General features: G+C 34.6%; 1 protein-coding gene across 15 annotated transcripts in view; it reads left to right on the top strand.

Annotated features, from left to right (window-relative positions):
* Window positions 1-16,816, top strand: part of Dennd1a (DENN domain containing 1A) — a 512,715-nt gene that overhangs the window by 50,159 nt on the left and 445,740 nt on the right. For 14 of the 15 annotated variants that reach the window (XM_046451690.2, XM_058581714.1, XM_058581715.1 and 11 more), the window contains exon 2: window positions 2,239-2,309. In XM_046451690.2, coding sequence (XP_046307646.1) covers window positions 2,239-2,309 — 71 coding nt within the window. Of the gene's footprint in view, window positions 1-642; window positions 1,196-2,238; window positions 2,310-16,816 lie in introns of those variants that run through there. The other variant, XM_058581716.1, reaches the window with a different exon arrangement.

Below are 16,816 nucleotides of genomic sequence, written 5' to 3'. Positions count from 1 at the left end.
CGTGGGGACAGTCTGAAGACCCTCCATGGAATACTAGGATCCCATGGAATACATCTAAAAAACTGCTTGCTTTCTTCTTTTTTAAACTGGAGATTGAACCCAGGAGCGCTTAACCACTGAGTCACATCCCCTACCTTTTAAAAAAATTTTTATTTTGAGACAGAGAGACAGGGTCTCATTAAGCTGCTTAGGCCTCACTAAATTGCTGAGACTGGCCTTGAATTTGCAGTCCTCCTGCCTTAGCCTTCTGATAACTGGGATTACCGGCATGTACTACTATGTAAAACTATTTTCTAAATGCAGAGGAATGAAATTCTGAGATGAAATTCAATCAGTTGCAAGATAGTCTTAAAGATATTTTTAGGTTTTGGAGGGAATTCTGATTTCAGATTAAACTACCTATTATTTATGAAAGATGACATTAGAATACTCCTTTCTTTCATCAAATGCTCTACCTTGAGAGCTTCTTAATGAATGGGATGTTTCCATATGGTATTTTCCACAAATGTGTCAAAGGGTGCAAACTTCGTAGGTCATTTTGTACCTTCTTTTAGGGAAAAAAGTGTGCAAGACTTTTTTTTTTTTTTTAAGGCCTTCTTCAAACTTTATTTTTTTAAAAGTAAGATTCTGATTTAGTGTCTCATTTAAAAAATATTATATTTGAGAAGTTGTATTTAAGTGCCTTGCATTTCAGAGCAGTCATTTCTTTTTATCCTCTAGGCACATGTTTAAAGCAAAAGTCCATGTTTCTTTCCAATGAAAGTATGATGATCCTCCACAGGATAAATAAGTAGCTTCTTGATTCACAAAACACATTTTGCTTTCTATTTCTAAGGAATTAGAGGAAATATTATCATATTTTATTGACTTTAAGACACGATTACCTATAAGATGAACTATTATTTTGTATATTACTAAGAAAGAAAAAGTTGCTGCCATTTAGAATTGTAAAATGCTATGGGCTGCAAGAGTTGTGAAAGGGTGGAGGATGAGAGTTCACCTTTGAGTCAATGAAACATGAAATTTGAGGGCTGGGAGCTGAGTTCTGGTGTTGGCTGTGTTTCTAATTAGCTGTGGGTCTACAGACCAGTTACTTAGACTCTCTTTGTCTCAGGTTCCTCACCTGCATGTTGAAAGTCATGGCTGACACACCTTCCTCATAGGGTTATGATGAAGATGAAATGAGATAAATGATGTAATTATTTTGAAAAGTTTTAGACTTTACTGGGAAAAATTCAAAGTATTTCTGTGATTTAAATTAACCCTTAGACACTATTAGGCAACTCAGTTTTTCTTATCTGACTTTTGTTGTCAGGTTTAAAATAGAATTTAGTTATAGACATTTGAAAGAATATTTTCTTCTGGTAAGTGATTTTCATTCAACTTAGAAGTAATCTTTTTTATTGTAGTTTTGATATTAAAGGGAAAATACGAAGATAATATAACAATAATATTCTTTATCATCCAGAATTATTAACTCTTAAATCTATTAGTGCTGTGATCTTTTTTAAAATATTTTTTTAGTTGTAGTTGGACACAATACCTTTATTTTTACTTTTATTTGGTGCTGAGGGTTTAACCCATGCCTTGCACGTGCTAGGCAAGTGTTCTACTGCTGAGCTACCACTTCAGCCCCAGTGCTGTGATCTTTTAAATAAATACATAATATGAATATATTACATAAAAGGTAAAAAAATAATAATGAACTTTTATACACTTGCCATTGCCAGTACAAGTGAAAGTCACTATGTGGAAACAGTATCTTTAATTTAGATTAGCATCCTGTTTTCACAATGTCTAATAAGGTAGGGCACTGTTTATCTTGTTTCAGTCTTTAAAAGCTATAAACAGCATGTTTATTTTATCATATGAGTGTTACATTTTGGAATAAAGCAGAATGGGCTATTTTTTTACTGGGTTTCTTCAAAATTCTACTTATGGATTTGGAGATCCAGCTATGGAAGTTGGAAATACGACATTTGTCAAATAATGGTAATGGCTAACTTTTTATTTGCCAGACATTATGCCTAGACAATTTTTGCTATTTTCCAAAAGTTTTATGGTAATTCTAGTTAGCTGATTTTTATTTTGTAGATTAGGAAGGTTGTGGTGCAGAAGTTGAGTAGTTTGTAGAAAGTTCATTGGCTATTTAGTTGCATGCTAATGATTTTAAGCCCATAGGTTTTGCCTCATGCCACCTCAGTTCTTGTCAGTAATCACAATCTGTTTCTTTTATAGGCAAAACCCAGAGACCACATTTGAAGTGTATGTGGAAGTAGCCTATCCTCGGACAGGTGGCACTCTTTCAGGTACTTTGCATGTTCAATTATCATATGATGTGTTTCATTATTGTATGAGATAGCCATGCACATGGAACAATATGTGAATAAACTGTTATTTGTCTTTAAGTCTATGTAAGTGCCTTTCCCTTTTTTCTCATGCCCACATTATCCTAGGAAGAATGGAGAATAAAAGCACAGTGAATATGCTGAATTGGAGTCACTGAGATAGCAGGCTTAAAGTATGGCATTATTCATTGTAATGATTGAATCTTCATTTGCATCTGTCACAGTTGCCTGGAAGTCAACTATTTAATGTGAAATGTTGTCACCTTGCTAATGAGCAAGGCTTAGAATTAGATTATGGGGTACAATATAATAGAGAATTCTCTGCCATTAAACTGAAAGGAGATGCGCAAAGTGAACTTAGTTTAGCAAATGCTGATGGTAAAAAAGAAGTTTGGAGACTATTTGAAGGAAACACCTTCTCTGTTTTAGCTTTTGGTCTAATTTGGATATGTATCCTGGACAATAGGGTCTTATATAAGTTTAGGGAATCTTGAACAGGCTGTGTATATCTCTTCTTGATCTAAAATTTTTTTGGTTAGTGAGAAAAGTAACCTTACGATCTAGTGTTCTTTTTCTTGATTCCTGAGAGAGAGACGCATTTTGACAAATGTTAGGGGCTTTGGGTTCATACACACAAACACTCTCATTTATTATTTGGTGCTTAGGGAGAATGAATTTACCATAGATTGGAAATTTGCAGTAATCAGGATTCTAATGGTAGTTATATCCTTAATTGGCTTTACAACTTTGGGCATATTTTCTATTTTGTTATTTTAATTAGATTGTAATAATAAACTTAGCTGTCTTTAATTGAGTCCCTGTTGTTTTGCTTTACTTGCTTGATATCTGTATTGTTAACCTTACACTACAACCTTTAATGTTAGTTGAGTGACATTCTCATCATTACTGTGAGAAAATAGAATCTCAGGTAAAATAACTTACTGAGTTTGTGTAACTACTATGTGGAATAGCCAAGATTTTTGTTTCAAGTTCTCTTTGCTCTGCTAAGTTACCTCTTGGGGTCAGCGAATATAGCATATGTGTCTATTCCTGTTACTTGCAGTGATATTAATATTAAAATGAAAGAATTTTCTTTCATAGAAAATTTGAAAAACTATATTCTGTCTCCTGGGTTATTTTAGGAAGGCTGTGAAGCATATTACAAATTTCTGATTCTCAGAAGGTAAAACATCCCTATTGTGTCTTATTGTTCATTGGGTTTAGAAGGGATGTACTGTGTTATCAGGTAAGTGTTCACATGCAACAACTCCTGCATGAGCTAACTTCACAGAGTAGTTATTCCATGATGGCTATGATTTGACAGATAAATTCAAAGATAAAAGGTTTTATTTCTACAGTTGCTAATGTTTTCTTCTTTCAATATTCTAGGATTTCCCTGTGAAAATTCAAATTAGTTTTTTAATTATTATTTTTAATTTTTTAAATTGATTTTATCTTTTTAAATACACAACAGTGGAATGCATTACAATTCTTATTACACATATAGAGCACAATTTTTCATATCTTTGTATATAAAGTATGTTCATGCCAATTCATGCCTTTATACATGTACTTTTTTTTTGCATTACAATTCTTATTACACACATAAACCACAATTTTTCATATCTCTGTTTGCATATGAAGTAAAAATTAATTTTTTAAAAATATTCTTTTAGTTATAGATGGACACAATACCTTTATTTTATTTATTTATTTTTATGTGATTCTGAGGATTCAACCCAGTGCCCCACATGTGCCAGGCAAGAAAGTGTGCTATCACTGAGCCACGACTTTTTTGGATATAAACAAATTTTGAAAGGTACAAATGAGATGAAAGAATGAATAAAACAAAGTCTTTACCCTACCCCCTTATCCTAGCCATCTAATTTCTCCTTTTTTTTTTTTTTTATATGCAACTCTTTTCTGGGTTAAACTTTAGGATTTTAACAATGTATTTTGAAAGAAAAACTTAAAAGAATAGTTCATGGGTCGGGGGTTAGCTCAGTGGTAGAGCACCTGCCTCACATGTGCAAGGCCTTGAATTTGATCCCCAGCATCACAAACAACAAATCAAAACAGAAAAAGTATGAAGTAAGTGGCCATGTTACCACTATCTGGGTTAGAAGTTACAATGTTGCATGGTTCTGTGGAGATACCTATCCTGACAGGAGGGACCCTTGACCTGGCCCTGTTGTTTAGGAGGCCATTGCTTTAGGGGGCCCTAGTTGGGCACTTATCTTCTGATACAAGGAGTGCCTGATCCTCTGTATGGGACTTGCTCAATTGGAGCCTGAACCCTTTCATCCTGGACCCTGCTTTGAGTATCTAGGATTTCAGAATTTCTTGCCCGAATGGTTCGGAGCTGACTTTCAGAACCTGTACAAGTCTCTCCTCTGGGGTCTATCCCCCTGAGGATGGACTGAGCTGCTGGTATATTTACTCCAAGGCCTAATGGTTGCTGTTGGTGGGGAGTAGAATATGGGGCAAACCTTTAGATTTGTCAGTGGGGGGGATTGCACTTGTGTGCAAAGTCCCTTCTGCGGTGGATACAGAAGGGGGCAATGGCAGTGAGCTGTGGCATGCTCCTGGCACCACCACATTTCTTTGTGGAACCCTAGGGAATACACAAATGCTGACTGTGGCCTTAAGTTATTAATGTATATTTATCATGATAGGGTAGAACTTATTTAATAGTTTGTAAGCTTGTGTAACTTTTAAATTATTAGACATGTGGTCTGTGGGTCTCCCTTTGTACCCTTTCTAGGACTTATAAATGTTAGAGGTGGGCTTGGCCAGCACCCTAGATGTTCCTCACTCCCCTTCTCAGAGGTTACCACTATCTGGACTTTTCTGGTAACCATTCCTTTGTTTTTCTTTCTTTCTTTTTTTTTTTAATATTTATTATTTTTTAGTTGTAGTTGGACACAATACCTTTATTTCACTTATTTATTTTTATGTGGTGCTGAGGATCGAACCCAGGGTCTCGAACATGTGAAGCGAGCACTCTACCGCTGAGCTACAACCCCAATCCTCTTTTGTTTTTCTTAATAGTTTCATTATATCAGTTTACCTCCTTAAAAAGTATAATCAAACCTATTTCTGAATTTTATAGAAAAAAAATTCCTCAGTATATAGTTTTGCTGCTGTTTTTACTTGATTATGTTTGTAAGGGTCCTCTCTGTTGTATGTAACAGCATTCATTTATTTTTTCATCAGTATGTAAATACAGTATAAAATTATATCATAAATTATTCATTATATTGTTGGGAACATGGCTATTCCAAGCAATGGCTGCTGTGATCTTTCTTACACATAAATTCTGGCGCATGTAAGCAGGCATTTCTGTAGAATATATAATACTTGATTACTGGATCATGCTAAACTGATATTCAAAACTGATTGTGCTAGTCTATACTCCTGTCTTCAGTGCTTAATAATTCTTATTGCTCTACCACTTTGTCAGCCCTTGGTATGGTTCAATTTGATTTTTGCTAACTTGATGGTTGTATAATAGTATCTCCCTGTTGTTTTTATTCATATTTTCCTGATGACTAAAGAGATTGAGTACCTTTTCATATGCTTATTATAAGATATCTTGGATATCTGATATCTTGGATATCTGATACCTTCTTTTTTTTTTTTTTTTTGTGGTGCTGGGATTTGAACCTAGGGCTTTGTGCATGAAAGGCAAGCACTCTACCAACTGAGCTATATCCCCAGCCCTCTATCTTCTTTTATAAAGTGACCTGTTCAAGTTTCTTCTTAAAACTTTATTTTTTTTTTACTTTTTTTCCTCTTTGATTTATAAGAAATTGCATAATATGGATATTAATTATATAATTATGTGTTACAGATATCCTCTTCCAGTCTACGGTTTGTTTTTACTGTTTTTAGAATATTTGATCAAAATATTTTGGTTTTCATATAGTACAATTAATATTTTCCCTGTGCTCCCAATATAAAGATATTTTCTTCTAAGAGATTTAAAGTTTTGTCTTTCACATTTAGGTCTTACCAAGGATTTTAGTTTTCTGTTATGTGATTAATATCTGGAAAAGTTAAACTCTAAATTTCTTTCCTCATCCATGATTTGTAAAAATTGGGAAATTAAATAAACCCTAATTACTAAGGTATGCTATGCTTCTACTTAAAATATAGTTTACAGAGTAATCAAGTACATCAAATCACACCTACAAAATTATCTAAAATTAAAAAGATGACATGTGAGAAAGGCTGGTGAAAAATATTACTAAACTTTAAAGATAGCTATTTTTTTCATTGATTATTTTTAATGTGTACACTAGTGAAAACATGAAACTGTCCCGCACAGGTTCTGTTTTATGATAAACGTCTCATGACTCCCATGGAAGAGACATGTGATCTGTCTTCGAAATTATAGGAAGATCCCCTAACACTGAAGGGAACACTTTCCAAAGATTGTATGAATAAAATTTGGCTATATAGACAAACTTATGATACTGCTTGTTTTCTTTGGAAATTGTAAAATTTCCTAGTTGCTATTACCACTGACTAAGCTGTCACTGAATATTTGATTTTTAGACACCTTTGTCTACTTTTATAACCTTCTTGTGTTTACTTTTTTTTTTTTTTTAATTACCGGGAATTGAACCCAGGGGTGCTATACTGCTGAGCTACATCCCCAGTCCTTTTTGATTTTGACATAGGCTCTTGCTTAGTTGATAAGGCTGGCCTTGAACTTGGAATCCTCCTGCCTCAGCCTCCTGAGTCACTGGGATTACAAGCATGCACCACCAAGACTGTTATGTTTGCCTTTTTCCTATATTATTTAATGTATTATTTTTGCCATTTTAGATGATTGTGAAGAATCTGCCTTTATATTGGTCTTTGTTTCTAGAATCTGAATCTCTGATGTGTACCAAAGTATCTGAGCAAACTTAGATATAAACCTTACCTTTTACAGTACTACTGTCTGGGCATAATCTTCTCTTTGAAATTTGTTTCCATCTCCCTAAAGGCATTAAATCCCTCTGTGAGAAGGTAAGTTAGAAAGCAGAAAACTTCTGTGGGAGTTTTATTCTTACACTTTTTTTTCATATTGTGGTATGTTATATTCCCATTGCAATTAAGAATATATATACTAAATTTTTTCTTAGGGTATTTAATACATATTGTCAGCTTATGCTAGTGTATTGTTTTCTATTCCTCAAATTTTTAGTAACTTGTTTAGTGATTAGTTCTTGAGTATGCATCAAATTTTAAAAATTTTGAAAAAATTATAAAGAGAGAAATTATCACTCAGTAATACCTGCTGTTAATGTTTTGGTGTATTTATTTCCTTGTCTTCTTCTTTGCCTCAGCTCCTGAGCTGCTAGGATTACAGGCGTGTGCCAACGTGCCCAGTTTGCAGTCTTCTTCTGTGTATGTGTGAATATTATGTTTAGAAAAAATATATATCATTTTTTTCTGGATTGTTGCTATGTGTTTTTTCCTTCCCTCAGTTAGTCTTTAGCTTACCCTAAAATTATTAATATAGCTTTGTAAAAATCATTTAGTTACTATGAATTGTTGTATCAAATGTATATGCTATATTTACGTGTGATTAGGTCTTTAGATTGCGTCCAGGATTCTGTCATAAATGGTACCAGTGAACTTCTTCGTGTATAACACTTGCCATTTATGTGGTGCTGAGGATTGAACCCAGTGCCTCATGCATGCTAGGTGAGCACTCTACCACTGAGCCACAACCCCAGCTCCCCACCTTTTTTTTTTTTTTTTTTTTTTTTTTTGGTGGTGCTGGAGATTGAGGCAAGCACTCTACCGACTGAGCAATGTCCCCAGCCCCATTTTGAGATTTTTGATTTACTTTGTTCTTTATTTTTTATGCTGTCTTTTTGCCACATTTTATTTTTGTACTGAAGCTGGTGTATTTGCTTAAGAACTCACCTTTACTTAAGGATTCCAGAAAACCAAGGGGATCACCTCACCCTGGAAAGCTGCCAAGGCTGAATTCAGCCTGTGTGTCCAAACGTCTCAGAAGAGGGTGCTCTTGCAAGAGAGATCAGCTTGTAATCTTCCATGATTAGATGTTGCTGGCCATGCAGAAACTCAGGAATGCATTTCCAACACCCGTTGCTCATTGTAGCTGGCATCTCTGAGCCTGCTATGGGCACTCTTCCTGGCAGACGCTAAGTTAGCATTGGGAGAGTGGCAGCATCAGGTTCTTCAGGGCTGCTCAGTAGACCAGCTTCCACCTGTGTCCACTCCCTTTACAGCATTTTTAATGCATTAGTCCAGTGACCACTTTTTAAAAAGAAGGGGCTAATCAAGTTGAGAAACTTGTGAGGATTTTGTGAATGCAATGCATAAGCCTCGGTGTTTTGGTAGCTGAGTTGTTCATTTACCTGAGTGTTAGCCTTAAGAAAAAACCTTTGCTTAAAGTCTCTCTTAATGGTTGAGAATATGCCTCAGTTAGTTTGAATTTTAGCTTTCATTTTAGAAAACTGTAATTGTGGTTGAGGAATTTTGCTTGAATTTATGGTTACAGAGGATATTCACTATTACTAGACATTTACAAAAATGAATTTAAACGATGCTGTCTGTTTTGAAGTTGTATGGGGGGTGTGTGTGTGTGCGCGCGCCCATGCGTGCGCTCACACATGCAAAACTCTTTTGAGAATGAAGGTTTTTTTTTTTTTTTAGAGAATTAAGTTTTATTACAGATTTAAATATTCTTGAGAGATACCAACTAAATTTATCATCATTTTCTTTTTCAATAATATTAAGGATAGTGAGTCACAACAAGCTTGAACAGTAGTAATGAAAGAGCTTACTTATTGAGTCCTTAGTATGTCTCAGTTACTTTTCTTGATATTATCTTTTTCAACCTTGGATAATTCAATAAAATGGGTCTTAGGTTTGAGGAAACTGAGGCTCAGAAAGGCTAACTTATCTAGGTTGGAAACCTCTAAGTTTTAGAACCAGCATTTTAATTTTAGTCTTATGGCATCTTCCATAAAATTATTGGCTGATATTACCTATATGTGTAGTGGTTAGAAAAATCAAATAATGTTAATTTGGGGGAAGAGAAAACAGGCTTGTATAGAAAATCAGTGGAGAGATGGCTTTATAAATGAGCTAAACAAGTGTTCTTACAGTTTTCTGATGAAACTACTTTAGCTTTTCTTTTTACTTATCTTGAATTTTCCAGTGAAATGGATCTTGATTCGTAGTAGCATAGTTGGAACAAATTGTCATTCACTCAAAAGACATATTAAGCCATTTTTGTAATTCTTCCCAAGTACTTGACAGGCTAGTTAGAAAAAGTCTTGTTTGGCATATAGGCATGGAACTTCATCCCACTGAACTTTTAAAACTGATTTTAAAATGTGAAGTGTAGCTTTGAGAATTAACATGTGCCTGTCTCGTTTTCTCAAGATTCTCATAATAATGATTATTTCTTTAAACTAGAGGTGAGCCTAGTGAGAACTCATTATAATAAAACTTTTGCCCATTACTTAAGGAAGTAAAAAATATTATTCTAATTACATACATATAAAAATAGGGCTCCATGAGGGTAGAAATTGTTTTGTTTACACCTGAATATTTCAGTACGCAGAAGAGTACCTGGCAAATAATAGGCCCACAAGTATTGAATAATTTATTTATTTATATTTTTTGGTGCTGGAGATCATACCCAGGGCCTCTGGCATGCTATGTATAGCACTCTGCCACTGAGCTTCAACCCAGCTCAGGTACTGAAAATAAAGCTTAGAGATAAGGGGATGTTTAATTGATAGAGTTGGGATTTAAATTCTATTCTGTGTATATTCTTTTAAAAAACTTGAAAACTATCGCACAAATTACATAGTATGTATGTTTGTATGGAGTTTAAAGAACAAATGAAAATGCATGTACCTGCTACTGAACTGAAGAAACAGAACATTTTGTGCCTTTCTCAATTTGCCTGTTTAGTTTTTTTTTTTTTTTTTGTACTGGGAATTGAAACCAGATGCGCATTACCACTGAGCCACTTCCCCAGCTCTTTTTATTTTTTTTATTTTGAGACAGAGGACAGAGTCTCATTTAGTTGCTTAGGGCTTTGCTAAGTTGCTGAGACTGACATGGAACTTGCAATACTCCTGCCTCAGCCTCCCAAGTTGTTGGGATTACAGGTGTGCACAACAGCACCTGTCTCCATTTGCCTTTCTTTATGGAGAATTTTACATTAATTGTGTATCATTGTTTGAAGCTTGTGCTTTTTATTATACTATGCTGCTGCTCCAAATTGGTTATATTGAATGATTTTGAATTGCTGTTCTTAGCAAGTAACAGAAATTGAGCTGTATATTAATTAATGCTTAACTTTTTTTGAAGCAGTTTTTTTTTTTTTTTGCTCCTAAAGTGTACAATTTTGGTACAAATTATAGGGGAGTCTTAGAATTCTTGGTTTATTCATGACAGTGGCTCTTCTTACTATATTTGTGATTCACATTATTAGGCCTTTGGCCTTCTAGGTGGACCAGAAATTCATTGATCTACTAAGCTTTAAAATCTATGCAAGCAGTGAGTGTGTTGAATTTTTTAAATGGATTGCTATGTGTGTGCTTTTAAAGTTTGTTAAAATAAATTCCCTCCAAATGCCAATCTCAGAGTCAAATTTTCTCAACTGTAAAGAGGGGTCACTACTTCATGATTAAATAGAAATGCACAGTGCATGAGACATGAAGAATTCTTTATAAATGGGGGTTGTTATTTTAAGTTATTTTTGTTTAAGGTAAGAGTTTGTATCTCATAGAACTCTGTTATTCAGCAAGTGTTATCAATTTAACATAGCTAAAAAATAGGAAGTAGAAGTAACTAGCTTAAGTAGGTATCTGAGTCCATGCGTTAAAACTGAAATCCTTTATTCATGAGAAAGTCTTTAGCCTGTGCCTCAAGGATTTTTCAGTATTATACTGCTCTGCATAGTTGCTGATCTTGTTGGTGACATTAAGTCATGATATTGATCAGGATTTTTTCATTACAAATCTGACTTGAGTATAAAAGAGAATTTTTTGGTTCTCAATATTGAAAAGTGCAGTGGTAAAACTGGTTTTCGGTTTTGCCAGATCTAGGTTTTCTAATCATGTTTTCACAGATTTGCCTTTATTTTTATTTTTTTATTGGTTGTTCAAAACATTACAAAGCTCTTGACATATCGTATTTCATACATTTGATTCAAGTGGGTTATGAACTCCCATTTTTACCCCGTATACATATTGCAGAATCACATCGGTTACACATCCATGTTTTTACATATTGCCATACTAGTGACTGTTGTATTCTGCTATCTTTCTTATCCTCTACTATCCCCCCCTCTCCCATCTTCTCTCTCTACCCCATCTACTGTAATTCATTTCTCTCCCTTGATTTTTTTTTTCCCTTTCCCCTCACATCCTCTTATATGTAATTTTGTATAACAATGAGGGTCTCCTTCCATTTCCATGCAATTTCCCTTCTCTCTCCCTTTCCCTCCCACACAGATTTGCCTTTAGCTTTGGGTTCTCTGTCTTCTGTGTTGAGTTCATTTCTGGGCAAGCGCTTCCATTAGAGTGGTAAAGATAGCTACTAACAAATCAAACTTATATTCTACCATTTTAACTACCCAAATGGCAAAAGAGTGTCTTATAGGTCCAAGTACTGATTCTAATAGGTCCTGTCTGAGTCATGTGCACATCTGTGAACCAAACTCTGAGGTGTCTGGGGAGAGTGAGGGAGTCATTTCCTCCTGGATTCAATGGCCAGAGAATGGGGCAGGCTAGTAGTTTCTCAGAGGAAAATCTGGTGCTGTTCCCAGACAAAGGGAGAATGAATGGATGCTGGGCAGCTAAGAGATGCCTTTTGAAGCTATCAAAAAAATGTTGTATTCAAAATATTCTTTCCAAAAAGGCAGTGAGATATGTAATCTAGTTTGGAAAGATTTTCAGCTCAAATGATTAAGTTTCAATGCTTAAAAATGTAGATCTTCAACTTCCTTGAAAACTGTCATATAAAACTGATTTCCCAGGAGTCTTCATGACTTATTATCATGCATTTAATTCTTTAATTACCTATTCTTTGAACATTCATTTTTAGGTTTATCACAGCACTGGACTGTAGAGAATGGAGTGTTAGCTTTATAATATAGGAACTAGGCCTCATGTTTTAAATGCTTAGGAGACTTAAAAAAAATAAAAACCTTTAGGAAGTTGTATTTTAGCTTTTGAACTTCTTTTGGTATTATTTTGTAACACATTTTGTATTTCCTTCTTTGTGTTACATTGAAAACATGCAGTCTGCTTGAAGGCTTTCATTAGAAAAAGAAAGATATCACCATGAGCTTGCTTTGCCCAGCAGGAGACTTTAATAAGTTGCTCGATTTAAAGAGAATTTTTTTTTTTTAACCTTTAATGTGTTCTTAGGCATTAGACATTTCTGCTATCATGAAACTGTATTTGAAGAGAAAATAAATGCAGATTAATTGCATCTAGATTATAACAATGTCATTAAGTGACTTCAGGGATAATTTGTAATAAAAACAATGCAATAACAGACAAATCTGTAGGCTTGGAAATCAGACAGACTTAAGTTCAGATTTCTTCAGCCACTCACTAATTGTTTGACTTTAGGAAAGTTATTTAAACTGAATTTTAGTTTGCCCATTGTGTAAATGGGACTTATATCTACTTGGTAGGTTGTTTTGTAAATTAGAGATTATATGTATTAAAATGTCTAACACAGGAACTGGCACAAACAAAGCATTCTTGTGGTGACTTAATTTAAGATTATCCTCAAGTTAAAAGCATTATTTATGCTCCAAACAAAAACAAAACAGTAAAACTTCATAATTGTGATGTCATTAAGAGAGTAAATCAGATAGAATTTATTGAAATTCCTTTTTGAAAAGGTTCAAATATTAGAATAATAGTAATGATTACATGAAAGATATGAAAACTTGATGAAAAGAAAGCTGTCTGAATTGACCAGTTTTTTTGTTTTTGTTTTTTTTTTTTTCAGGAAATGTAGGATTAATTCTGAATTGTTCTCAGAAAAACATACTTCTGGCACATGAATAATTTAAATGATCAACCTGTATATTTTTTCTTGCACTTATGTGTCACAGTTACATTTTAATAAGAACTCTGTGATCAATCCTTAGTAACTAGAGTTTTTATTTAAATTGTCTATTTGTGAGAAGATCCAGATGCCAAGAGAATAAGCTAGTATCAGATTTATTAAAATAGCCCATTTCTGGAATATGGTCTATAGTTAGTATATATTTAGCCCAGTTTTCGTTCCTCAACAGTAATGATCACTGATAATCAGAATGATGGAATTGGCTTCTTGAACATCAAAGGAAATTTCCATTAGTTATTGGCTTATACTTATCATGAAAATAAAACACAATGAAGGTATTTGGGAAAGATTTTCTACAGACTGAAGTGAAAAGTAATGTATTTTCATCACAACCCTAAATGAAGTAGAAAATCAGCTAAGTAGAAAATTTATTTTCTTTTCCTACTAAATATATTTTTTTTAATATTTATTTTTTAGGTGTAGATGGACACAACACAATGCCCTTATTTTTATGTGGTGCTGAGGATCGAACCCGGTCTCACCCGTGTTAGGCAAGCGCTCTACTGATGAGCCACAATCCCAGCCCCCTACTAAATAATTTTTGTTAATAGAAATCTATCCCCTTAAAAATAGCCCCCGCCCCAATGTAATTAGTAAAGTCTAATTGACAGTGTGGTGTCTGGAGTGAGATTGTCTAGGTTCAAATTCCAGCTCTCTTAGGACATAGTCTGTGTGATTTTTGGAAAATTACTTAATTTCTTTTAGTTCCCTAAACAGTAAAATGGGGAAGATGATAATGATAATAATATCTCATAGTATTATGAGAATTAAATCAGAAAAAAATACTTAAAAATAATCAGAGGACATGTCACAATAGCTCTTGTCTTTTAAAGAAAAAAAAGAGTTTCATTTAGTAGTTTTTTTTTTAACATTTTCTTTTTCAAATATCTTTGTATTTATTTATTTTTATGTGGTGCTGAAGATTGAACTCAGTGCCTCACACATGCAAGACAAGTGCGCTACCACTGAGCTACAATCCCAGCCCCTGTTTTTTTTTTTTTTTTTTTTTTAAAGATACTGAGGATTGAATCCAGGGCCTTGCGCATGCTAGGCAAGCACTTACCAATGAACCACAGCCCCAGCCCCTTTTTATTTTATTTTGAGACAGGATCTCAATAAATTGCCAGATTGGCCTTGAATGTACAATTCTGCCTTGGCTTCCTGAATAGCTGGGATTACAAGTGGATTAAGTTGAAATTGTTTTGATCCTTTAAACTAGAACAGAATCATCAGCACCCTTTTTGAATTGAGGAAGTGCCACCTGCTCCTGTGGTGGACTGTCTGATTCTGCACACTTGGTAGAAGTAGAGCATTGGGACTAGTCCTAAGGCACTTAAGGACTAGGATCTTTGGGAAGCTTTACTAAGTTTTGTTTTTGCCTTCAGCAGCCCCAGCAAGTCCAGTTTAGGCTTTTAAAAAGTTCATAATCCCTGGAGGACCCTGGAACACACTGTCTAGTTTCTCCTGTGTTTGCTGAATGGAGATTGAGTAGATCCAGGTTTTATTTGGGCATTTCCGGATATGCTGTGGGATCAAAGCTTGGGTCTAGATCCATTTTAAGTAGAAAATTGGTAGAGCTGACCATGGTTATGTGTTTCCTTTTCGTTTTGAAAGATTTTTTAAAAATGTTACACTTCTCCATTTAACAGTATTTATAACAAACTTACTGTTGATAGGTAATGGAGATAGGGGAGGACATACTCATGGAAGGAAAAGCCATTTGCAAAGCCATGGAGAATATTGATTTCTGCTTTTATTAATAAATATTATTTTGAGTCAATTTCTTATGAGCTTGAGGGTGTGATCTTGCTCCTTAAGAATGTCAGTTCCACTAGGGCAGAGAGCTTGATTTGATTCATTGATGTGTTCCTAGCACTTAGAACAGTGATTGGTACACTTAGTACATGTTGGATTAATGAATGAATTGACATCATTCTAGCTTAATGCAGAGAACCTTGATGTTTTGATTATTCTTTGCAGTTTTGCTGATGATAAAAATCTCATTTCCAGTGGGTTAAATGGCTGTTTGATTTGTGCTATTCTCTTTTTTAATGGAAATCTGTGGGTACCTCTAGGGGGAGGGCATTTATGTTAGAGGCATGAATTCTGTTGCCATTTTCTCTCCAGTGATTTTTCTGGAAGATGCTATTCTGCCTTTTCTATGAGCAGATGTGCTCAGGATGAAAGGTTTAAAGGAAGGCGGGTTCACATTTGTCTCACCAGGCGAGGGATGCCTTTTCCTCTCCATTTAGTAAGTGTCCATCAGACTTCTCAGAGTACAATGAGGCATTTACCCCAGGCCTCAGCAGCAGCCCATACTTTTTGCATTTTAGGCTTTTTCTGCCACCCCTGGGAAACTGCCTGGTGGTCTGGCATCATGGGAATTTGTATCACTAAAAGCAGTTTCCCTGCCTGCTCCTCTAGCAGAAGCAGACTAGGGTATAATGGGAAGAGACTTGGATCTGAGTTATGATTCTGCAGCTAGTAGCCTTCTGACCTTAAGGAATTATTCATATATGTATTTTTTGTTGAGTTTCTTATTTGCAGAGTTTGACAGTGCTTATCTTTTAGGGTTGCTGTAAGATTTAAATAAAATAGTAACTATAAAATAATTAACAGTGCTTAGTTAGTTTTCTTCCTTTTCCTGTCACATCAAATCATTGGTTCCCACTCTTTCAACCTCTTGACACAGAAAGACAGCTATATTATTTTTCATAATATAGAAGACTATAGAGGCTTTGAAACACTTGGTAAGGCTTTTTAAAAAAATTTTCCTGAGGCAACATGGAATTTTATTAATATATTTTCAACGACATGGAACAGCTACTTTTTTTGTTTATGTAATAAAACCCAAATACAAATTTAAAAACTTTTCCAGACTGTGAACTTAAAATCAGGGTCTTCTAAGACAGTTTCTATGCCAATATTTAGAAAAAGAGGGAGAGAAAGAAAGAAAAATGTATGTGTGGTAAAAGAGATATTTTAGCCTGCTTTTGTAACTTTAGCTTTGCATGCAATGTGCCAAAAATTATTTCTCCCTAGGGACCGCCTCTTTCAACAGTTTGTGAAGGCAGCATAAATTCTCACTTGGTGTTCAAGGAAGATGGTAATACAATTTAGTACAACCAAAGTATTTTTTTTTTTTTTAACTTGTTAGAAACCAAAATGTGATTGCAGTGGCAAAGTTGTCAGCACACTTGAGTTTAACAAGTGTTCGAAGGATTAGTAAAGGAAATGTAGTTTACTCTGCAGCTTTTATGACAAAGAATTTAAAAGGTTTTGCTCTAAGCCCCACCATGTGTTTCTTCCTTTTCTCCAAAACATACCTCTAA

Source organism: Marmota monax, unplaced genomic scaffold, assembly GCF_021218885.2.
Source record: "Marmota monax isolate L192 unplaced genomic scaffold, Marmota_monax_Labrador192_F-V1.1 WCK01_AAM20220418_F8-fsc00020, whole genome shotgun sequence".
Taxonomy (NCBI): domain Eukaryota; kingdom Metazoa; phylum Chordata; class Mammalia; order Rodentia; family Sciuridae; genus Marmota; species Marmota monax.
The sequence above is the reverse complement of the archived record's forward strand: the minus strand, read 5'-3'. Positions and strand labels throughout refer to the sequence as shown.